We start from the raw sequence: 24,820 nt of genomic DNA, 5'->3' as shown, positions 1-24,820 counted from the left end.
TCCAGTGCTTCAAGTTTATAAATAGCAAGACATGTTTTCCAACATGGTCAGCTGAGTATACATATGCTTGGCTTTACTTGAAAGTGGGTGATCAACAACAGATGAGAGGTAACTATAAAGCAACTTTCCTAAGGGCTCTAACCTTTATTTCTGCCTTTAAAAATCTGATGACTACTTTCTTACATACTACTATTATCTAGCAGCATTATTTTCCAGATAAAGCATACAAAAGCTTCTTTTGCTTATACCAATACCAGAAGGGGAACACTCCTGCCCAGGGATTATAAATCTGGCTCCTACCTCTTAATGTTGATGGGGAAGAGACGCAACACCTCCAGAGTAGACCGGCTGATGGTGGCTGCAAAAGATTTGCCTTGACAGTAGCTGAAGAAGAGCATTTGTAGCACATGGGAGTAGTACACAGACACGCCTCCTCCTGCCACCTGGCTATTGCTGTCCTGCCGGGACACAGACCCAATATCTGTATTGAGCAAAGCACCCAGCAGAGCTGTGGCAGGTAAGCGGCTGCTCACCAGCAACCTTTGTAGTTCCTGCTTATCATCAGCTCTACAGGGATGGAAGTGGATCTCAGATCCCCCTGCCAGGGTCAGATTGGGGTTACCAGACAGCTTCATATGCTGCTGCAAATAGGATATCTCCCTGGAAAACACTTATAACCCAGACCCTGGGAACTGAGGATGGGGGAACAATAAGGTCAATCAGTTTCATTCTTCAGGACACGAATATGTGTTTAAGGTCATGGCAAATGGGATATTAGGTGAGAAAGAGAAAAAAACATTATCACCCCCTCTCATAAGTAAACTGCTAGAGAGGATGCATGGAGGAAGGGAAAGTATTAAAGAGACAGAGGCCATATTGCCATAAACTGGCTCTATTCTTTACTCCCTAGGTAACCCAGGATGCATCTTGACCTCAATTTCCTCAGGCATAAAATGGAGATGTTGGATAAAGGATCTCTAAGGGTCTCTTCCAATCCTAAAATCTATGATCCTAAATAATTGAGAGCAGAGAAAAGAGAAAAGTCACTCCAACCTTCAGATCTTCATGATTGATTTCCAGCACATTTGTGACATAGAAAGGCCCATGCTGAGCACTGCTGGCCTCCTCCATGAGCTGAGTGTAGATGTAGCCAGCTGAGGACATTATAACAATAATGTTCTTGCCCTCTTCATTGAAGAGAAAAGCAACATCTCTGATCTTTGAGCTTGGCAAGAGAAAGTAGAAGGTTGGGCTCAATGCATCAACTGAGAGGTCATATATCTGTAGAGAGAGAAAAGACTAAACAAGAAGCCAACTCTTGGTCCTCTCTGGAAGAATCCCATTTGATTCATTTGTGGTTAAACCAACTAAAGCTGCCAGGCTGCGGTGGAGACTAGTAGAAAAAGGATTAAGATGAGTTTTAGCTTGGCTTAAACCAGATTTCTTATGCTTGGCAAAACCAAAATGAGCCACTGATATCTCTGTGTTAGTCCCTAATGGGTCACCCCCATTGAGAACCAAAGGATCTCAATCCCAGGTCACTGTACCAGCAATAACTGAAAGAGAGAGTACCTTGACAAAGTCTGCAGTAACAATGGCCAGCTCTGTCTGTGAACCAGGTAACCACACAGCTTTGATGATAAAGTTTCCTGTTGCCAACTGAGGATGCAGCACCAAGTGGTCAGAAACAGAGCCTGAGCTACTAAAGGTCAGCACATGGCAGTCCTGGCATCCAGTATGGGGATAAAAAAAAAACACACAAACAAACCAACCAGCATGATCTAACTTATTCCTGTTCAATTCTCAGAAATCCCCTTCCCAAATGCCTCCCATGCCTGGAAAGAGACTTCATCTGGGCTATAGAATGCTTTTGCCTCTTCAGGTAATCTTCTCCCATCCACAATACTTCCACCAAGACTTTCCATGCTGATTCTCAGCAAACTGACATCCTGAGACTCTCTGTCCCTTCAAGATTCAGTGCAATGTCCACCCTTCCCACTGGTCTCTACCCCTTGGGTTATACATGGACACTCTCTCCTTAAACTATGCAGACCACTTTACTTGTCCATTTGTGTGCCTCTCATGACGTCTTTTAAAGTAGGATAACTGTTTGTTTTCCAATTATCTCTCCTAACTAGATTTAATTGGTATGAAGGTCAAAATTATCTTTTTTATCTCTTTCTCCCTAGGCACTGTATACAATAGGCAGTCAAAAAAGAATGGCTGAATTTGTTAAAAGGAATCATTTAAAGACAACCATTTAAACTATCATAGAGAAGTTCTCAAACTCTTTGCAATACTTCGGGAGAATATTATCTTCTAATTAATTTTAGCTACAGGTAAAAATGAAATCATACCAATAACCATAAAAGTAATGAAAGGTTCATAGCTCTAGAAGCATTTATTGCATTCTGTTCAATTCAACAGATTTATTAAGTACCTATTTAATAGGCACTATGATCAGAATTGAAAATCATGGAAAAAATTACAAAAGGTAGAGGTTCCTGCCCTCAGATAGGATATAATAAAGAGAACAAGTCTGACGGCTCAGGAAAAAAAAAATCTACAAAATTCTAAAAGTCTCCAAAATGGGATCCTACCTTCAGTCCACACACAGCAAGATAGTCTTCCTTACAAGGATTTCCAGTGAGACTTAACACAGTAAAGGGAACTGGTGCCGATGCCAGGCGAGTCAGAGTTAGCTTCCTTTTACTAGAATCTGCTTGTTTGAGAAGTGCAGAGAGCTGCAGAACAGTAATCTGCAAAGGAACAAAGCCAACATATACTCCCAACCCTGATACAATTGAGGACAGAGACCAAAGGCATGATTTCTTTCTTAACTCTCATGACCAGAGCCCTTATTTTGCAACTAATCTAAGAAATACTAGGGAGGGAATCAAAAAGCAGTATAGAGTCCCCCACCCCCAAATTCTTTCAAATTGATCCAGAAAATGTACCTGAACGTAACTGAATCCTAATGGGAAAAATCTAAGAAAAGGTCATGGTGAGTTATTTTTCCAGCACAGGATGACACAGGGAGAGATAAACAGAGCTTTGTGGACAATGGGGACAAGGTCTGGCCAGGATTACTGTACAAAGAGCACTCCAGTGTCCAGGAAGAGGCTGTGTGCACTTGAGCAAGAGACTGTCCCAGATTCACACTGGAGCAACCCCAGACTCATATCAGAGCAACTCAATGAGAAGAGATGCCAACTGACAATTGTGTTTCCTACTACCCAATTCTGGGTCAGAAATCCAGGGTGACTAAGAAGGTGATGTGAGCTCAGGAGAGGAACTTACAGATCTCAGAGCAGAGGAACAGCAATAAGACTTTACCCAGGACTGGACTATTCTGGGACCACTGAAAGCTTGCAAATCCCCAGCAGAGATTTTGGAACATCACACTCACTATCCCCAAGAAAGCAGCAACAGAACCAATCCAGGCCTTCCTTCTATAAATGCACAAAGCCCAACCCTAACATCAAGTCTGAAGTTAAAAAGTAACTTGGAAGAAACATTCAAAATAGAAACCCTGAAGAAGAGTGTAACTCCAAATATCTACAAGCAAAAGCCTTAAAGAAAAACAAAAGGAAAACAAAATGAACAAACAAAAAACCATGGGCACAGATTCGAGTTTCTGAAAGAGGTGAAAAATAAAGATTAAAAAAATTTTAAATGTCTTTGTCACTAAAATGAGAGCACTAGAGGAAAAAACTGGAAAAGAAAAAGTACTAAAAAGCCACAGTTGGGATCATCCATGATTTGGCAGCCCCCACTAAGTAAAAAGGCTTACAGAAAAGAATAACTTACTTAGCAAAACTGAATACAAACCTAACAGAGGAGGGGGAGCCTAAGTGAAATACTGATGAAAAGACCAGAGCTGTGTAGGAATTCTGAAGTTCAAACATAGGAGTGAAGAGAAACATCAAAAGGTAAAAGAATGAAGAATGATAAAGAGCAAAACAAAGATAAACTGCTCAGATTCAAATATGAGATAATAGTTCTCCAATGAACTTTATTATTGTCAAAGGTCATAAAAGGAGTTTAATGAGACAAAAAGCCTAGGGGTGATTTTCTGTCTTAATAATCTTAAAAAAATGCAAAAAGAGGCAGCTAGATAGCTCAGTGGATACAAACCCAAGCCTAGAGGTGGGAGGTCCTGGGTTCAAATGTGGCCTCAGACACTTCCTAGCTGGGTAATCCCATTGCCAAGCCCTTACCATTCCTTCTGCCTTGGAACTAATACTCAGTATCAATTCTAAGTCAGAGGGCAAGGGTTTTTAATAAAAAAAAGAAGAAGAATGCAAAGATTGGAGAAGAGGAATATATAGTAGGGAAAAGGGAAGGAGAGAGAATGAAAGGAAGATAAGGAAAATCATCTCTCCCCTAATCAAGGTGCAAAATTAGGCACTTATACAAACAGGTGGAATAGAGGAGGAGAGCTAGGTTATAAAAATACATTTCACTCATCAAGGAAAAAGGAAAGAAAAGGGCAAAAGAGAGGGAATTAGGAGGGTAGAGTAAAGGGGTATTAGTCCTAAGCATAACAAACTCTAATGATAAAAGCTGTAGCAGCTTTTTTTATGGTGGCAAAGAATGAGAATCTGCACCTATAAAGTTAGAGGATGGCTGAAAAACTTATGGTATATGAATATGATGGAATGTGGTATAAGAAATGAGAGAGATGAGTTTCAAAAAAACATAAGACCTGGATAAACTGATGCAAAGTGAAGTACACAGAAAGAACCAGAAGAACAATTTATATGATGAAAACAACTTGGGAAAGCCAAAGAATTGGGAATTTTGATCAATGTTCTCACCACACAAGATTCCAGAGGACTAATGGTAAAACATACCACCCACGTCCTCATAAAAAGGAAATGGATTAGGAAGAATGAGACATATAGTTTTGGAGCATGGACAATAGAGCAATCTGTTTGACTGATACAAATATGGTTAGTTTTTTCTTTTGTTCTCAGTGGGGGAGAAAGGGAGAGGAACTGAGGCAGAAAGGAGAGGTGAACTTTTGCTCACTGAAAAAAATGAATTAAAAATACTAGGGAGTTAATTAAGAAAGAACCACCTTGCCCTTTTCATGGCTGACAGCTAAATGCTGGCGGCGCCCATGAGGTGAAGACAGCACACACATTGCCACTCGTCTCAGCACATGGGCACTAATGAGCTGGCGAATAGTCTGGCCCTGATCTCCACTGTAGTTCATCCGGACGTTTTCAAAGGCACCTTCCTGGGAGCCTAAGGTAGGGACCTAGGCAAAGGAAAAAAACATAAATAGCCAATGACAATTTAATCCAGGGAAAGATCCCAGTACTAGGCCTACCTTTTCAAAAACAAGTGTACATGGACACAATTTATCTAATTTATGTACCAAAGGAGTAAAACATGAGTACTAAAAGAGGAATAAAGCAAGATGACACTGTTAATGGCCATGCCTTTATTCTAAGAAGATGGAAACTGCATCCTAAGAGTTCTGTACATAGCACTGGGTACAATCTGGCTGCCAATAAATTAACTGGTTCCCCAAATTGCCTGGTTTCATGAGCTTACTGGCACTTACCATCAGCTGGTCTGTCATCTCTACCATCTTGTCCAAGGTGTGTAACTCATTGAGTGCTTGCTGTGCCCGGCTGCTACTGCCCATGGCTGAAGCCTGCTGGAAATTGACCTGAATGGCCTCCATGAGGAAACCAAGCATGTCTAACACCAAAGGAGCAAAGGAGAAGTTCGCCTGAAGAAAAGACAATGAAAACAAATGAAAATAAAATCAATATTTTTGAAGATAAAGGATAAAATCTACGATATGCAGAGGGATTGTCATTGTAATACCTTTTTTCTCATCCCTAATCTAACATGCTAGTCATTGGATCAACCTACCAAGACTTCATTTGATTTATGTAAAAAGTTAAGACTTCCCCACCCTAAACTCTCCTTTCACAGTCACAAAAACCTTCCAAATTTATCATATTGTTGACTCAGTTATCTGGTCAAGTACCCCTTTTTCCCCTTTATGCTATCAGGCAGAAGAACCCAGCTGGGATGATAACTGGTAAGGGTTAATTACAACTACTTCCATCATGCATAAGGAGATACTGAAGCAAAAATTCTTTAACTCCAGATGACAAAACACATCTTCGGAAAACCAAAGTCCAGAGACCCTCTTCCCCTTGCCTCCCCCCCTCAAACTTGCTTCCCTATCTAAACACTATCTGAGGCACCCACCTGGGTCTGAAGCTCTTCCCGGCAACCTTCCACACTCCGACACAAAGTGCTCTTCTTGGGCTTCTCTTCATCAACAATTTTGCCATCACTGATGGTGACCTTGGCCTTATCTGCTGGGGATGTGCTGCTGGCATGACGCACCACATTCTCAGAAACCCGGGGCTCACTCTGAAATGCTGACTCCTTCATGGTGGAGCTTATGCCACTGCTGGGCGTCCTTTTTACCAGAGCCTGAGAAAAAACAACAAAAAAAGCTCAGAAAGCCCTAGTTCTAACCACAAGACACAGTCTATACCACCTGAGCTCCTGGAGCTGCTAATCATGTGTATGAACTACAGAATCTCAGACCTAGAACTCATCCTGCCCTGTCGTTAGCCTACAGGATGTCTATAGCATAAGCCAGACCAGATTCATCATGTGTAATATGCCATCACAAACTAGTTAGAAGATTTTGGGCATGGACATCACCCCAGAGATCATCCTGGTTAAAAGCCCTCATTTTGCAGAAGATACTTGCAAATCTAAAAGAAGTGATTCTCACAAGGTTACAAAACAAATGGGGGAAAAAAACTCAAGAACCCAGGACTCTCCCATTCCAAACCAGCTCTGCCAACAACACCTCACTGGTGACATAGAGTCACCAGGAAGGCAAAAAAAAGACTAAAGACTCATCCATCCTGGCATTTCTCTCCTAGTCTGACCTAACTGCCAAATTCTTTAAAGCCCAACCAGCATTGCAGCTCCCTTACCAAGCAGCTCCCATCTTCCTTGGCTCCACAGTCACAGAAGAAGGACCCGTACTTGGCATAAGAAATTTCATGATCCTTGTGGCAGACCTTAGCACATACTGTGCACACGCCCACCCCATCCACCATCTTGCAGGTGTGACAGTGGTACCTATGGAGATCAAGAATCCACAGCTAGGTGACAAGTCCCAGCAGCCAAGAAAGAGAAACCCTTCACTTCATGGGAAAGCTGCTCTTACCAATGCTGGTTCATGAATTCTTTCTGTGTGATAGTAAATGTGCACAGCTTGTTGCAAAGAGAATCTTCATCCTCGAAAGTAAAGAAAGTCATTTAGCCAGAAACAGACACAAGATGTATGCCCTCCCCTTCATCCATCCAACTGGAAACCTTCTGGTTAGCTTGTAAATGTATTGCAAACCAGAATACAATAGCAAGAGTTGAAATGCTGAAAACAAAACTTAATGCAAATATCAGTAAAGGCTGTGTGTGTTTTATGGCCAAGATAAAAAATGAATTTGTAGTTCCTATACAATCATACCATCTCTGCCCCAAGTCCTGTTAAATTCCATTTGGTATTTACAAAACTATATCTCTATTGAACAACTCCTCCTTCCAGAAGGATGGGTTTTTATAACTCCCTCTTGCAACTGCTAAAATGAAGTCATTGGATAGGAGCACAGTAGTGGTACTGTCTAAGGCCTCAGCAGCTACTGTGCCTGGAAAGGAAATGGTTTTCTAATCTGGGTTTTGTCATGAATCTGCTTGACAACTCTATTAAGTGGGATGACCTAGACTCCACCAACTGGCTCTCACATGGAAGACTGGCTGCCCCAAGAACACTTACTGAGTCCTCAGCCTGAGAGTCTTCTTCTTCTACAGCCAGTTCCTCGACCCAGTCTGAGTCAACCTCGATGGCCCGCTCCTCTCCATCCACTGAGAGGTGACTAGATCCCTGACTGCTGCCCTGGCTCAAGGCATTGGTGACATCAGCCAGGTAAGACACAATATGGCAGGTACATTCCAGAACAGTCACATGCTGCAAAAGAAAACCATTGACTCCTCAATAATTTCCTATTGGGTAAAATCAAGTACTGAGCCTTTTTCCCAATGAAAAGTTCCTTTTAATTTCATTTACATCTTTTGGGGGTATATTATTCCTTGACTTAAAAACCAGTTTGTACACCTCCATACGTACAATGAGGATAGAAGCATTTTTGCATCTTTCAAAATTTGTACTTTCTGGATCAGTTTTGTCTCTTTTTCCTTCAGTTTCTCTCATTTTTGTTCCCCAACCATTCTCTTGGGATTTTTATGCACTTTCAACTAGTCCTTTTCACAGCAGTGCTCACTTAACAATAATCAATAGCAGTTGACATTTATGTAACACTTGAAGTTTTGCAAAGCTCTTTACATAATGTCTGAATTTAATCCTCACAATAACCCTGGGAAGTAGGTAACAGTATTATCCCCATTTTACAGATGAGGAAACTGAGGAAGAGAGGAGATGAAATGACTTGCCCAGAGTTACACAATGAACAAATGACTTTATCAAGCAGGATTCAAACTTGGATCTTCCTGACTCCAAGTGCACCCAATGTAGCAAGCAGCCATAATTAAGCACAATAAGGGCTCAGGCCACTATGTCAAGAGAAATAAGTAGTTGGAAGAGATTATGGGTTAGTTTAGTACCAATTCTGGCAAACTCTTCTTGCCTCTTTTGTCAAATACAATAGCCTGACCTTTAACCATCAGAGGCCCAAAGTTCTTGAATCTATCTACTCTGTGGCATATCCAAACTGGAAGAACGAAGGCTAACAAGAAAGGAAAAATGCCACCTAGATGGGGTTTCAAGTCAAGCAGAAGAGGCTACCAGGTGCTTCAGCCAACTGTTCAGTGTTCTTCCATTCCACAGGAGATAAAATGTCACCTAAATGCAGGCATCACAGATCCCAACAGAATGAACTGTGTGGGGTGTCAGGGGGAGAGCCCCTCCTAGAGCTCCAGAAGATCAACATCCACTCAAAGAGTATTCACTGGTTACAGTGATGTCTGACTGATAATAGGAAGAGCCCTTTTCTGTACCATAACAATAGAGTTTTATTTTGTTTTTTAAACCCTTACCTTCCATCTTGGAATCAATACTGTGTATTGGTTCTAAGGCAGAAGAGTGGCAATGGGGGTCAAGTGATTTGCCCAGGGTCACACAGCTGGGAAGTGTCTGAGGCCAGATTTGAACCCAGGACCTTCCATCTCTAGGCCTGGCTCTCAATTCACTGAGCTCAACAGCTGACCCCAACAATATAGTTTTTAAACAGCAGACACATGTTTTAGGGAGGGCTCTGCTGAAAATCTGTTTCTCAGAGTATTTGCCATCCTCCTATCACTTCCTGACACCTTGAAAAGGCCTTAAAGGCATGCAGTTGACAATTACACACTTCTGGTTTTTGAGATACAGCCCTTACTCCCTATAGGACAACCGGACACAAAGGCCAGGGCTGAGAAGCAGTGACTCCCTGGCAAACTGGAGATAAGAATCAATCAACACTCCTCCAGGGTGCACAGTTACTCCCCAATTGTTTTGTCACCCTCCCAGTCTAATAGTTGCTCCCCAATTTTCTTACCTTCCCATGCATTACATTAGCATTCATTTTTTCAACTACATTCTTCTGAGACAAGTATTTCTTACTGTTGAGGAAAGGAAATACAAAAATACTGAGGTGTCCAGGGAGAGAAAACATCCTCCTGACTCCACCAGGTCCTCAGTACCCAGCCCAATTAGTGAACACAGAAATATAAATTAACAGAAATAGACTAACCAGAATGGACTAATGGAGTGAGCAACAAACTGAGAGTTAAACCACATGGGCCTTTATCACTAACCCTTCCCATCAATTTGTCCCATACCTCAGTCTTCTCATCAGCAAAATAATGATAATATATAGTCTAAGAAAGCTGTGAGGATTGGGTACAAAATTCAGGACTGTTATAATGTTATAAATCTATGATCATTATAGGGAAAATACCATAACATGTCAAGTTTTCTTCTTTTCTCAAACCCATTCTCTCACATCAATCCCCCAGACACATCCTTGGCTCTCTTGCTTCCATGACTTACTTCTACTATTCCTTGCACTTGAAATATCTTCCCATCTCATCTTTGCATGTTTAACCATTACGTCTTTAAAAATCCACCTCGAACTTCTTAGCAGTGTTCTCTGATCTACCAATAAGAATCAATTCACCCTTCCTCCAGCCACCCCTCCCTGTACTCAGACCTCCCTAAGCAATTTGTTCTAAAACCTTTTAATTCACTAATCATTTAATGTTGCATCTCAATGTCTCAGACCCTACGAGACTCTCAGCTTCTGAAGAGGAGCCCAGACCACCCAGATTCTTCTCTCTTCCAACACAACAGGTGCTTGGTCCAGAGTTTGCCCAAGCTGAATGAGTTTGGATGAGGGGAAGCAAGTAGCTAGGTATACCCTCCCCAAGGCCAAGTTCTGGATCTCACTGCTCATTTGTATCACCTCCTTTCTACTTACCATCTGCTCAGCCAGTCAACAGCAGCACCATGAAGCTGGAGGTGGCCGGCACCTTGGCCTGCACTGGCCAGCGTTGCCATCACAACCATGAGCTCAGGAAAGCCAGCGCCATCCCCATTGGCCAGCATTTCTGTCGCCATAGGGATCAGGGTACTCAGCAGCACAGTGCAAACGCCTTCTCCAACTTGGCTATTAAGGAAAGAAAGGAGTGAAGCAATAAGATGCCAATGGGAATCTGGCCCTGAGGTGGCTGAAGTGAGGGACACAATAGAGGAAGATGGAACCCAGGCTGTGAATACAATATCACCCTAGCTAAACAAAATGACACAGTGGCCATATACACAATCCTTGTCAGGTCAGTCTCCTCCAGAAGCTTCATGTGGGATAAAATAAAGTTGTTATGCAAAGGCTCACAGTGGGGGAAAGACAAGGGGAGGAAATGAGAGGATAGCTCAAAGAAGAAGACTAACAACAGAGGTGGAAAGGTTGGCCTCAGGGCCATCCACACAGAAGCTTTAAAGGGGCACTGGAACATAATTAGGTCAAGATATTCTACCTGTTTTCCCGAACAATGTATGTGGTCAGTAGCTGCAACAGCTGTCGGTTCTCTTGTACTACCTCCAGCTGGTCAGACTCCTTGGGGGGTGATGTGGTCATGCGGGTAAGCCAGGCCTGGAGCCGCACAGGCTCCACACAAGCCAACTGAGCGAGGGAACCACAGAGATGTAGCAGGCTTGGGTTAGGGCTCTTCTCAGCTGAGGACAGATCAAAGGGCTATGATCAACACAACCGAGACAATAAAAGGATGAGAAAAAGGAGAAAGGAGGAAATGTGGGGGAGGGCAAGGAGAAGCTACTTTAATCGAGTGTTCTATCTCTCTTGAAACACTTTCCTGGAGAGATTCTCCCCACTTGTTCACATTTTCATGCTGCTGTGACACTCTGGCAGAAGGTGGCCCAGTATTAGCCAGACATCAAAGTTCCCATAAGGAGATTATTAAAAGCTGTCACTCACTCAGCTGGAAGAGTTTGGTGAAAAATTTCAGAACGCGGTTACAGAATTTAGCAGAGAGGTTCTCATTGGCTGTGGCCATCATGATCTGGACAAGTTCTCCACTGAAAGACAGAAGAGAGAAAAAAATGAAAGAATCGCATTAAACTCCCACAAAAGGCATCAATTTCCATTTCCACACAATCACTTCTCTTTCCAGTGGAACCATTCATCTTTGGGGCATGACTGGTTCAGTCCATGATGCCCTCCCTCCCTCTCCTTTTGTCACCCAATGGACAAGGTGACAAAAAGGCCTTGCTCGCTAGGTCCACAAGCCCCTAATAAAATCTCATAGAAGGCTACACTGCAGAAAATATGACAGTCTCACCTCTCTGAAAAAAACTCCTCCATAGCCTTGCGAGCCTGGCTACTTTCCAACTGCTTCTCTAGATATTGGAGACACTCTTCCAAGATGGATTCATCCAGTCCACTGAGAATCAAAAAGAAGAAAATGACAATGAGCAGTGAGGTGTATTCTAATGACTTTCTGAGCATTCATAATACTCACACAGGAATGAAATATGAAAGAATGAGATCTGTGGTCAAGAGTCTAAAGAGACACTAAAGTTATAAAACATTTCTAAATAACAATTCTTTGATCTTGCTTTCCTATCCTTTGCAGCTCCCTCTCCCCATTAACGAATCACTAAATTTCAGTTGTTTGCAAAGCTGTGGATAAGCAACAGAAGCTATAAGTTCTAATCCTTTCTCTGTCTGGGACACACTTAGGTGACAACAGACAAGTCACATTGCCTAAGTAATAATTTTTGAATTCTTCAACAATAAAAAAGTGGAATGCCAAAGAAAGAATAAAGAATTTAGTGAACAAACCTGGTACTCTCACCATCTCAATAGTGAAATACAAGCTATGAGACTCAGATATTCAGTTCCCTAAGCAAACATTCTTAAGATTTGTCATAAATGGACAAAGGTACCATCTCATACAGTTTCCATGTAAAGGTGTAAAATGCACACAAGCATGTATCACAAATCTTGACAGGATTCAAATGCTGACCTTGTCTTTTCTGTCAACCAGCATTTTGGCTGAAGATAGAGCGAAAATCTAAAAATCAGTAAAAGTTTAAAAAAAAAAAGTCTTCTGTTCATCGGCAAGAATCCTTTTACAATGCCTAAAATTGATGACAAAGGAGCAGGTATCAAAGGAGCAGGTAAGTCCTACATCAAGCTCACCTATTGGGATCCGCATGATTGGCCAAAATATTGTAGCATCCAGTGATCAGCTTCTCATAAACTCGAGCCAAAAACTCATCTGACTCGGCTGGGCCCAAAATCCTTTCCAGGGAGTTGCTACTCAACTCAGCCACACTCTCAGTGCTGGTCTCCAAAAGAAGGGGCAGCAGTGTCCGGATCACCTGGGGAGGGTTTAACTCATCGGACCAACTTCAGGGAAGAAAAAGGAACCAGGTCAGCCATTGTGCTCTTCTAGAGACTCTGCTAGGAACAGCTCAACTCAAGCATTTCTAAATGGAAACACTTATTGATCTTTATTAAAAATATGAGACAGATGTAAATGAAAAGAAATCTCAAAACCAACAAAGTAAATTATCTGCCTCTCAAAATGTAGGCTTTGGGGCAAAAATATAATCCCACCACTTTAGCTAACATTTCCTCTCCAGGGAATATGGCTCTATGCTGACTGTTTGCAAAAGTATAAAATAGTCCCCTCTACTGATCTACTCAAGTCACTACAGTGGAAAACTTGAGCTCCTCCTGGTGTTCATGAACAAACCTTTTAAGCTACAGCCCTTAAACAGTTCCCCCAACATCAACTTTCTCCACATATGTCTCAAGTTGCTATTTAAATACAATATCTCCCTTCCAGAGTTCACATGTAAGAAGAGTTGATAGGAATGTCTCTGCATTCATATCCTCAGAGCTCCCATTCAGGGGATTCTTATGGTTTACAAATCACCTTTCTCACAGCACTTCCTCAAGGGAGTCAAAGTATTATTGCCACGATTTTACAGATGAGAAAACCAAAGCTCACAAACATCAATTTATTTGTTGAAGGGGTCAAACTAGTTCAGTGGCAGATCTGAATCTTAAAACATCATTCTTAGGACTTTAAGCCTTTCCTTTAGGCTCTCGCCTCTATAATTTAAACCAGAAATGCTTCAAAGTTATCAGATTGCACTCAAAGGGCCAAATGTACAGGTTTCTTCCAATGCACAAGAATATGAGAAAGGTCTATTATGCCAATGTCCAAATACCTTGTGCTACCATATTTTCTCTAGTTGCAGATAGTTTTCTGTCTAGCACAGAAGACTTTGAATTATACTAAATACTTACACAATAAGATCCCCTGTTAGCCTGACCAGAGAAAGAAGTGTATGCTTCAAGGAAGCAGCCAAGGGCAGACTCTGGCTGCAGAGAGTCCCCAGGTGGGCAGCCTGCACAGCACTGATGTAACTCTCTGCTGGAATCGTGTCGTTAGCAAAAGCATTACGCTATGAGAAAGCAGAACATAAATATATTGTATAAGACACAAGGACCAGATGGTCTACACACGATCAAATTTTCTCAAGGAAGAAAGGCAGCAACAGAATAAGTCACTGGGGCTTACAGATGAATGTTTACTTTTTACTGATGTGGGAATAAAGGAATAATCTACACATTTAAAATAAGACACTGAAAACATAAGCAACCAACTAATTTCTAAGTGACTAATCCCTGCCCTGACCACCTCAGTAAGAAATGGTCAAGATCAAAAGAAAACACGTATTTTGGGAAAAGCATTCAGTCAAAGGAGCTCTGTCATATCTAGGCCAGTTGATGGAGCGAACCCAACAAGCAATGGGATGATGATCTGAGGTCCTCAGGTAGAATGAATGACCACTTTGTGGGGGACATGGTATCAAAGGACTTCTTATTCAGAAATCAATTCTGTTATCCATCATGACCAGGGAAGAAAGGTTACTTTACCGCAGGATAATCATTATCACATATAATATGGGTGAGTTATCAATTTTTCTCAAAGAACTTAAATGATTAAGAAGGAACTATAGCAGAGATGGCAAATCTTTTAAAGATTGTGGGACCAAACTACAGCTTTACACTGCCTATGAGCCCCCTTCAATATCCTACATGGGATGGAGGAAGTGCTCCCATTGGGCTGCTAGAGCAGAGGGGCATGGCATATGAAAATTTTCCTCAGGTGCAGTTGAGAGGGGGAATGGAGCAGCCCTTTCAGACATGCCATGACACATATGCCATGCCTTCGTAAACACAGAGCTATAGGATCTTGAAATGTGTCAATTATCATAATAAATACAATTATCCTTAGAATCAATAGAATCATAGGACATAAAAACTAAAATGAACCTAAGAAATCTCTTAGTCCAATTTACACATGAAGAAATTAAAGCAGAGAGTTAAGTGACCAAATTCAGAACTAAACTCTTGGTCAATGAAAGACCAGACTATCTTACAGATGTATGCTCATGATAACTTATTAATTTCTTATCAATTGAACACTGGGCATAAAATTTCACCATTCTTTTTTTGATCCTGACTGAATTAAAAAAACTTAGTATGAGGTCAGAAATTACCCCATAGTGTAATAAAGAGTGAAACTAATTCCTGAATCATTTTCTATCTGCTACATCTGAGCTTTCAAAATGAAGGGTTCACCATCTGGGCATTACAATGCATAGATTCTGACATCACATATATCTACTGTGTGGAAGAATGTTGTTTGAACCTATTCACCGATCAAAGAAAAAGAGCACAGACACAGCACATAGCATTCACATATCTGTTATTCCAAGAAGCATAAATTTGCTTACCCAAGATCCAATATTGGGAAATTCATTTGTGTGAATATTGTTCCATGATTCGCATAGGGCCTGCACAGATGACGGTAAGTTCTGAACAAGTGTAGAACCTACAGGCAATAAAAAGGACCAAAAACCACAGTAAGAGAAAATAAAACTTGGCACTTGCCAACATGCAGAGGAAAAATCTTGTCAATAACATAATCATAACATGTGGAAAAAAAGAAGAGACACCTAGGAACAGGACAGAAAGTGATTTCCACTTTTCACTTTTCCACTCTTTCTATCTGACTAATACCTCTACCACCAAGCTGTCAAATAAATAAAAGGAATTTTGGAATAAAGGATATGAACTGAGCTTCAGAATCAGGTTCAACTAGGTTCAACTTCCACCCCTAATAACAACAACTGACTGTGTGAATCTCTCAAGTGTCTCAGGCAAGTCTAAATTATCTGTGTCAATTGGGGGGAAAGGGCTGTTTTCCTTTGGCAAAGGGAGTTTCTTTACTGAGAATCTCCTGTGTCAATGAAACAACAGGTGTGGACCAAATACTGACAATACTGATATTAATGATGATGATAACAACAAAAAAAACAATAAAAATATAGCTGGCTTTTTTATATAGCGCTTGGTCCTTACAACAACTGGGAAAGCGCTGTTATGAGTCTCATTTTACAGATAAGAAAATCAAGGTTGCCACTAGAATTTACTGAGTATGGGTATGTGAGTGACATGGTTATAACGGCAATTTAGAAAGATGACTTTAACAGCTGAATGGAGAATGCACTGCAGTGGGGAGAGACTTGAGGCTTCCAGAAACCCACCAACAGCTACTGCAATAATCCAGGCATTAAATGACATGGGCTTGCACTATTCAATAAATTCTAGTGGCTCCCTGTCACCTCTGTAAAATCTCCTGTTTGGTATTCAAAGTCTAACTACCTTTGCCCTTCCACACACCTTAACAGACTTCTTATACCTTCAATCTAGTGACACTAACCTCCTTGCTAGTCCTCAAACAAGACACCCCATTTCCCAGCTCTGAGAATTTTCTCCAGCTGTCCCCCATTTCTGGAATGCATGGGGGACAGCTGGAGAAATCCCTTATCTCCATATTCTGAATTCCTTCAAGTCCCAGCTAAAATCTCACCTTCCACAAGAAGCCTTTTCTAGTTCCTCTCAATTCTAGTAACTTCATTTTTAATGACTTGACTATTTCCAGTTTATACTGTATATAACTTGTCTGTATATGTAGTTATTTGCATGTCGTCTACGTCATTAGACTGTGAGCTTCTTAAGAGCAAAGACTGTCTTTTGACTTTCTCTGTATCCCCACAACATAGTGTCTTGCACATAGCAGACATACATGTTTATTATAAATTGATTCTAATAACTATAATTTAAAGAATAAGATAAATAATTGCATAACCTGAGAGTTTAGAGAAAAAGTACTTCTGAGGGAATCAAAAAAGGCATTATGGAGAAAGAATTATCTAATTTGGAGTAGAAGGCACATCAATTGATTGATTTCTGGTCCTTTTAGTGTTAAAGAACGAGAAAAGTATCAATAGGAAGAGATGGAGAAGATCACATCTATCATGGAGAAATAAAAAAAAAGTCTGACCTAGACTTTGAAAGAGGGGAGAGGAAAAGGGAAATAGGGACACAGGACACAAGACCAAGAAATAATTAGGTTGGGACTCCCAGGTAAACATGGTGGCAGTCTAGACACAGGACGCTTTTTCTCATCACCACCTACCAATATAGACTACCTCAAAAAGCCAAAAAAACAAATTCATATGAATGAAGGAACTCTACAGTAGGGCTCAGCATTGAAGGTATGTGGGATTTGGGCATTTCCACACTATAAGGGGATGAAAAAGCTTCCACTAAAATGGAGTTGATCTACCCTCCTGGACCCCATCTACAGAGCCAGAGTCAGAGTCAGCGCACGCTAGAATCAGTGAGTGAGTGAGGGGCACATCTAGGTCCTGGCAACTGAGTAAGACCACCAAAGACCTACCCCTGAGAGCAGCTAAATCTGAAACCCCAGCAGGCTGAAGAGTACAGACTGTGGGTGCCTGCAGGGAGATAGCACAGAGAACGGCAACAATCAGTAGAAACTACAAAGACTGGAAAGGTGGCATCAAGCAAAAACCATGTTCCTTAGCTCCATATACACAGAGCCTGTCCTCCTCACTCAGTTTTCTGACTGGAAGGGGAAGGAAAAACCACCATATTGATGGAAACAGTGCCCAGGAACAACTTCCCAAGACCAAAAAGAAGGTATTGACCCTGGATGATTTTTACAGAGGAAAAATCCAAACTACAGAAGAAATACAAATAAATGCACCAAAACCTTCCAAAAAATTGGAAATTGGCCACAAACTCTTGAAGAATTTAAATTGGAGCTTATCAAAAAGATGGAAGCCTTCTGGCAAGAAAAGAAGGAAATAGTTCAAAAAGAAAATAACAGTTTAAAGGACAAGAACTCCCAATTGGAGAAACAGCTGGAAGCCACAAAAGGCAGAATACACCAAACCAAAAAGGAAAATAAGAAAAGCAGGCCTTGAAGACCAGAATTGGGCAATCTTGCAAAATAGCAAGAATTAATAAAGCAAAGTCAAAAGACTGACAAAATAGAAAAAAAACATAAAATATCTCACTAACAAAATGATGGATTAGGAAAACCAACCACAAAGAGACAATTTGAGAATCAATAGTCTACCTGAAAACCCAGAAATAAACAGAAATCTTGACATTATACTACAAGAAATTATCCAAGAAAACTGTCCTGATGTTCTTGAACAAGGGGGCAAAATAGACATTGAAAGAGTTCACAGAACACCCTCTGCACTAAATCCTCAAAAGACAACCCCCCAGGAATATAATTCCCAAATTCAAGAGCTTCCAAGCTAAGGAGAAAATTTTACAAGAAGCCAAGAAACAATTCAGGTATCAAGGAGCACCAATCAGGATTACACAAGATCTGGCAGCTACCACACTAAAGGACTACAAGGCTTGAAATATGATATTCAGAAAGGCAAGAGAATTGGGTCCTCAACCAAGGATCACCTACCCATCAAAACTGACTATATACTTCCAGGGGAAAGTATGGGCATTCAACAAAACAGAAGATTTCCAAGTATTTGTAAAGAAAAGACCAGAACTAAGGGGAAAATTTGATACGAAACACAAAAATCAAGAGAAACATGAAAAGATAAATAAGAGAGGGGGGGAATAGGGGAAAAAGAGTTTTTATTCAAACTTTCTTCTTTAGGGGCTTTAATAAGATCAAATTGTTTATATTAATATATGGGGGAAATGTTATTTGTAACTCTCAAAAATTATATTCACTATTATAGTAATTAGAAGAATCATTCACAAGAAGAGATTGGGATAAGTGGTATAAGATGATATGCAAAAAAAGAAAAAGGGAGGGTGGAATCAAAGAAGGTACCAAGAGAAACCTGAAGAAATAAGAAAAATAGGATAATCTATATCACACAAAAAGGCACATGGGAAGGGGAGGGGAAGAATAGTATTATAAGAAGGAGAGGAAGAGTACTAATAGGCAATACTTAAACCTTACTCTCCGTGAAATCAATTCTGAAAGGAAAGAGCATCTAGATCCATTGGGGTATTGAATTCTATCTCACCCTACAGGGAACATGAGAAGAGAAAACTTGGGGGGTGGGGGGAAGCAGAAATAGGAAGGAAAAGAGAGGGAGGAGGGAACTTAACAGACCCTAAAAAAAAAACAAGAAGGAAACAAAAAAGGAGGGGGAAGAAAGGGAAGCATATTAAGCATGGAAATTAGGGGGAATGATTAAAAGCAAACCACTGGTTTAAAAGAATATAGCAAAAGAAGAAAGGACAGAAGTAGGAGAGGATATCAAAATGCTGGGGAATACACAAGTGGCAATCATAATTTTGAACGTGAATGGAATGAACTCACCCACAAAACGAAAACAAAGAGCAGAATGGATTAGAAACAAAAATCCTACTATATGTTGTCTACAAGAAACACACATGAGGTGTGCAGACACTCACAAGGACAGAATTAAAGATTGGAGAAAAATCTATTGGGCCACCAGTGGATAAAGAAGATCATGATATCTGACAAAACCAAAATAAAAATAGACCTGATTAAAAGGGATAGGGAAGGTAACTACATCCTGATAAGAGGCAGTATAGACAATGAGGAAATATCAGTAATCAACATGTATACACCAAATGGTATAGCATCCACATTTCTAAAGGAGAAACTAGTGGAGTTGAAGGAGGAAATATAGTAAAACTATACTAGTCGGAGACCTGAACTTACAACTATCAAATTTAGATAAATCAAAAAAATAAATAAATAAGAGGTAAGAGATGTGAATGAAATCTTAGAAAAATTAGAATTCATAGATATATGGAGAAAAATAAATAGGGACAAAAAGCAATACACCTTTTCAGCAGTTTGTAGCGACCACGAAGGGACCAAATCCTTTGTTATTGCTATAAAGGGTTTATTAATTTCCCCATAGCAAGGAATCCATTGTCTGCAAAAGCCTGTTGCTCCTAAAATTGCTCTCAACTGTTTCTTAGTAGTAGGAGAGCTTAAATTTTGAATATTCTCAATTCGTTTTGGAGAAATATAGCGAGCACCAGCAGTATGGATGAATCCCCAATATTCTACTTTAGGGAGACACCAGTGAACTTTATCCTTCAAGATTTTATATCCTCTTTTGTGCAATTCCAAAAGAAGGTGTTTACTATCTTCCTGACATGTTTCTGCATCTATTGAAGCCAAGAGTAGATCATGTACATATTTGATTAATTTACTATTTTTAAATATTATATTGTCTGTGTCTTGGCTCAAAATGTGCTCAAATAAACTCGGACTTTCCACATAACCCTGTGGCAGATGACACCATGTATATTGTGAGCCCTTCCAGGTAAAAGCAAAAATATGCCTGCAGTTCTCATATATAGGTATGGTAAAGAAAGCTGAGCACAAGTCTACTACTGTAAAATATGTAGCTGTGCTAGGAATAGAGGAAATAATAATATTTATGTTGGAAACTACGGAGTGTCTCTTTATAACGTGATTATTCACCGCCCTCAGATCCTGTACAAATCTATAGAGGTACTTGCCATGGGGCCCTCGTTTTGGTTTCTTAACTGACAGGATGGGCGTGTTGTATTCAGATTTCCAAGGGATTATTATTCCTTGTTTAATTAATGAGTTAATAACTGGGGTAATACCCTCAATTGCCTCCTTTGAGAGGGGATACTGAGGAAAGGAAGGAGGTGGGCTAGATTTAGTTTTTATCTGCACAGGAACAGCAGATTTAAGTAAGCCTACATTGGAAGAAGATGTGGCCAAAAGAGACTCGGGTATATCCTTAGGTATTTCAAAAGTGGGAGGTTCTTATTCCTCCTGGCTCTCTGAGAGAAGTACAGGGAGTAAATTTAAAGATTCCTCTGGTACTTCCAGTATTAAGGAGCCATCTGGGGAGCAAGTTATTGTGGCTCTGAGTTTGCATAGAAGATCCCTCCCTAGCAAATTTAAAGGGGAGTCAGGCATCAAAAGAAAGGAATGTTGTACCTCTAGGGGTCCTACAGACACCATTCTAGGGGGAAGTTTTTTAACTCTAAGGGGTATTCCTGATACTCCCACTACACTTTGTGAGTCAATGGAATAACAATTTAAATCGGGTAAATTCTTTAATACAGACCTGGTGGCTCCAGTGCCTAAGAGACAATCACAAAGGGTGTTACCCACCTTTAAGTATTCAGTCCCTGAATCCCTCAAATTAGAGCCTGAACACTTGTCAGCTCTATCAGAGCTAAAAAAGGCTATCATGTCTGCCCCTGCTCTAGGCATACCAGATTACAACAAGCCATTTACTTTGTATGTGCATGAGCAAAGAGCTTCTGGTGTTTTAACTCAGACTTTGGGACCTTCTCAGTGCCCAATTACTTATTATTCTGCCCAATTGGACCCAGTAGCAGCAGGAGCACCTCCATGTCTTAGAGGAATAGCTGCTACAGCCTTACTAGTGACAAAAACTGTCGATCTAGAATTGGGATGCCCATTAATAATTATGTGCCCACATGCGGTAGAAGCATTGTTGCTAAAGCATAGAACACAGGCATTCTCGGATCAGAGAATTACAAAGTACAAAATAACCTTTTTAAATAGTGAAAACATTACCTTGAAACGCTGTACAACCCTTAAATCTGCCATCTTGCTTCCAGATTTACCTACTTCAGGAGAACCATTACACAATTATGAAACACTAATGTCCATGGCAGAAAAGCCTCGAGATAATCTCTTGGACACTCCCTTAGACAATCCAGATCTGATTTCATTTACTGATGGATCCTCTTTTATGAGGGATGGCATACGCTACACTGAAACTGCCATAGTCTCAGAATTTGCCACTGAATGGTGTGAACCTTAAAAAATTCTCAGACCCTACTTCATAAGGTTTGGTTAAGACCATTCCCCATTTAAACAATGAAGGGACTTAGATCAGGAATTTGAGACCTCTACTCCAACCCTACTTAAGCATGCTTTAGGGGAAGAAACTCCTTGCTGAACAATGAAAAATACTTAAACCCATACTTATAGTAAGGCAAAAGTTCTTAAGCTGTGCCTATTTTTAGATCTAATACAAAAGGGTGCTAAGTACCTATAAAGGTCAGGCAACTTGTGAACTTGCAAAAGGCAAAGAGGTGAGAACTTACTCAGGTCTGAATTACTTAAAAGCTTAGCCTACTTAGGTGTGAAGTAAGAATGGTCTGTCCTTTGGAAAACGTCTACTGTGATTGGTAGATGTGAGAACTTAGGGGAGGTGACATAGGAGAAAATTCCCTTTAAAAGGAGATCAGAAGCTGAGAGCAAGGGAGTCTCGCTGGAACTCCCTCAGAGGACACTCTCTCTCAGGACTCTCTCGGGGACTGTCAGAAGAATCTCTCTCTCTCTCTGGAGATGGAGCTGGCCAAAGCTGCCTGGTGTCTCTCTGAACACTAGAATCTGGCTTGGGACAAATCTTGTGGTGAGTGGATTGAAGACTGACTGATCTCTCTCTCTTAAGGCTAGCCTAAGCTGGCCTAGCCTTTTTTCTCATTATTCCCTTTTTCTCTCTCTCTCACTTTCTTTAATTCCTCATTTTTATTAATTAAAATCTCTATAAAACCCAGTTGACTTGGGTATATTTCATATTTGGGAATTTTTCCCTGACGGCCACTTTATATTATTCGACTTAAAACAAGACACTGTCTTGAAACCATATTTTCTGCAGTCAATTTAAGCCAAATACTCTTTTATCTAGCACAGTTTATAACTCCCACTATATAAATCATCACAATGGTCAACGTCACTACCCTCTAACATTAGTGCTCAAGGAGCAGAACTCATAGCTCTGAAGCACGCTTGTATAATTGCCAAGGATAAAAAGGCAGCAATTTATACAGATTCTAGATATGCTTTTGGCATTTGTCACTCAGTCGGAATGTTATGGCTCCAAAGACGATTTTTAACCTCAGCTGGAAAATCTATAGCTAATGAAGAAATTATTAATGAAGTTCTTTCTGCTCTACAGCTGCCTAAAGCCCTAGCTGTAGTTCATTGCTCTGCCCCAGGTGGAACTGACCCTGTCTCTAGAGGAAATGACCAAACAGATGCCGCTGCAAAGCTGGCAGCCATAGAAGGACATGAATTAATTTTACAACTGATGATTTAAATTTATCACTTTCCTATAATAAAAAGGAAGTGGAAAAATGGAAACAAAAATTCAAAGCAAAACAGATTAATGGAGTATGGGTGTCATCTGAAGGAAAACCCCTGCTCCCCTAGAAGTTTCTATCACCAAATTTTCCAATCTATTCATAAAAATGGTCACTTTGGCATCCAGAGCATCGTGGACTCTGTCAAGAGAGTATGGATAGCCCCTAGTATAACTACTATAGCCTCTGAAGTGTGTTCAGCCTGCTCTACGTGTCAAGCATATAACCAACATGCATTTCGTGGAGAATCCTTTGGTGGGCGTCCTCTGGCTCACACACCTTTTGAACATCTATAGATAGATTTCTTAACAATGCCAAAGGCTGGACGTTATAAATTTTGTCTAGTCATTGTAGATCAACTAACCAGATGGCCAGAAGCATTTTCTGTGACCCGAGCCACAGAGGATTTTGTTGCTAAGATACTTTTAAAGGAAATTATTCCTCGCTTTGGACTGCCAGCATGTATTGATTCAGATAGAGGAAGTCATTTTACTGATTCTGTCCTAAATCAGATATATTCTTGCTTGGGGATAACTCCCAAATTTCATGTTCCATATCATCCCCAGAGCTCAGGCCAAGTTGGGAGGATGAAAAAAGAACTTAAAACTATGATTGGAAAATTATGCACTGAGACTCATTTGAAGTGGCCTGAAATTCTCCCTCTGGCCCTATTTTATCTTAGAAGCAGGCCTAGAGGAGACTTTTGGACATCCACCTATACAGGCTAAACCTTTTCCCCCTGCATATACATCACTATTGAGGGAGATACTACTATTGCTTCCTATATACAGGAGTTACAGCACAAACTGCGTGAACTTCATGAATACGGAGCTGCAGTACAAGCCGGACCACTAGACTTTTCTCTTCATGACCTGAACCCAGGAGACAAAGTATATATTAAGAATTTCAATCGTACTGGAGCAATTCAACCTTCCAGGGAAGGATCATTCCAAATATTGTTAACTACTCCAACATCTATAAAGGTTGGAGAAAAGGACTCTTGGATTCATTGCTCACATGTGAAGAAAGCATCTTCTGTTGAGACTGATTGAATGTACACTATCATATGCATTGGAGATAATAATCCATTAAGAAGTTGATACTGTTTTTTGAGAACACATTGCATTACTGATTTTTTCCTTATTTTTATTATTGCTTTTCTTTTATTTTGATTAGAATATTTGATTTTTTTCTCATTTCTTGTACTAAAGGTACACATAAATAATATATTTTTTTGCAGTACTAAAAGTTTAATATATATATTCTTACTACAATGTCAATGCATACCCCAAAGCTTTAAACTATGGGAACCTGCCATTTATTGATAAAATTTTATGGGACTGTGATTAATGTTTATGTATGATTCCAGGAAATGGGATAAAAAATGAGGAGCATGGACTTAACCTGAAAAGTGCCAAAAAGAGCACACAGGTCAAAATGAAACCAATTCATGTGATATTGATGAACTTCTACACCAATATGAAAGGAGTTGAAATTAGTGTGAGACTCGAGGTTGCAATGCTTGACATATGTTAAGTCGTAGGACTTCCTTGTATCTACACTCTTTGTGAAGTACTCATACAAGTACAAAATTTGACTATCATGATGTCTCCCTATATCCCTGAGAATGACAAAAAAGTCAGATGAGGGAATGAAGCTTCCCTATG

The 24,820-nt window shown here is 40.4% G+C and overlaps 1 protein-coding gene across 1 annotated transcript in view; it reads right to left on the bottom strand.

The window, feature by feature from the left end:
- Positions 1-24,820, bottom strand: part of UBR4 (ubiquitin protein ligase E3 component n-recognin 4) — a 162,006-nt gene that overhangs the window by 90,043 nt on the left and 47,143 nt on the right. Inside the window, exons 27-44 of the mRNA XM_056795687.1 lie at positions 15,383-15,480; positions 13,887-14,044; positions 12,768-12,977; positions 11,905-12,006; positions 11,541-11,641; positions 11,083-11,281; positions 10,527-10,715; positions 9,606-9,669; positions 7,829-8,020; positions 7,223-7,293; positions 6,987-7,134; positions 6,238-6,468; positions 5,576-5,746; positions 5,084-5,266; positions 2,601-2,759; positions 1,573-1,725; positions 1,054-1,281; positions 301-458 (exon numbers count right to left, since the gene is read on the bottom strand). Of these exons, the coding sequence (XP_056651665.1) occupies positions 301-458; positions 1,054-1,281; positions 1,573-1,725; positions 2,601-2,759; positions 5,084-5,266; positions 5,576-5,746; positions 6,238-6,468; positions 6,987-7,134; positions 7,223-7,293; positions 7,829-8,020; positions 9,606-9,669; positions 10,527-10,715; positions 11,083-11,281; positions 11,541-11,641; positions 11,905-12,006; positions 12,768-12,977; positions 13,887-14,044; positions 15,383-15,480 (2,815 nt within the window). The remainder of the gene's footprint in view (positions 1-300; positions 459-1,053; positions 1,282-1,572; positions 1,726-2,600; positions 2,760-5,083; positions 5,267-5,575; positions 5,747-6,237; positions 6,469-6,986; positions 7,135-7,222; positions 7,294-7,828; positions 8,021-9,605; positions 9,670-10,526; positions 10,716-11,082; positions 11,282-11,540; positions 11,642-11,904; positions 12,007-12,767; positions 12,978-13,886; positions 14,045-15,382; positions 15,481-24,820) is intronic.

The sequence above is a fragment of the Monodelphis domestica genome, chromosome 4 (assembly GCF_027887165.1).
Source record: "Monodelphis domestica isolate mMonDom1 chromosome 4, mMonDom1.pri, whole genome shotgun sequence".
Classification (NCBI taxonomy): Eukaryota; Metazoa; Chordata; class Mammalia; order Didelphimorphia; family Didelphidae; genus Monodelphis; species Monodelphis domestica.
Note: the sequence above shows the minus strand (reverse complement) of the source record. Positions and strands in the feature narration are given on the sequence as shown.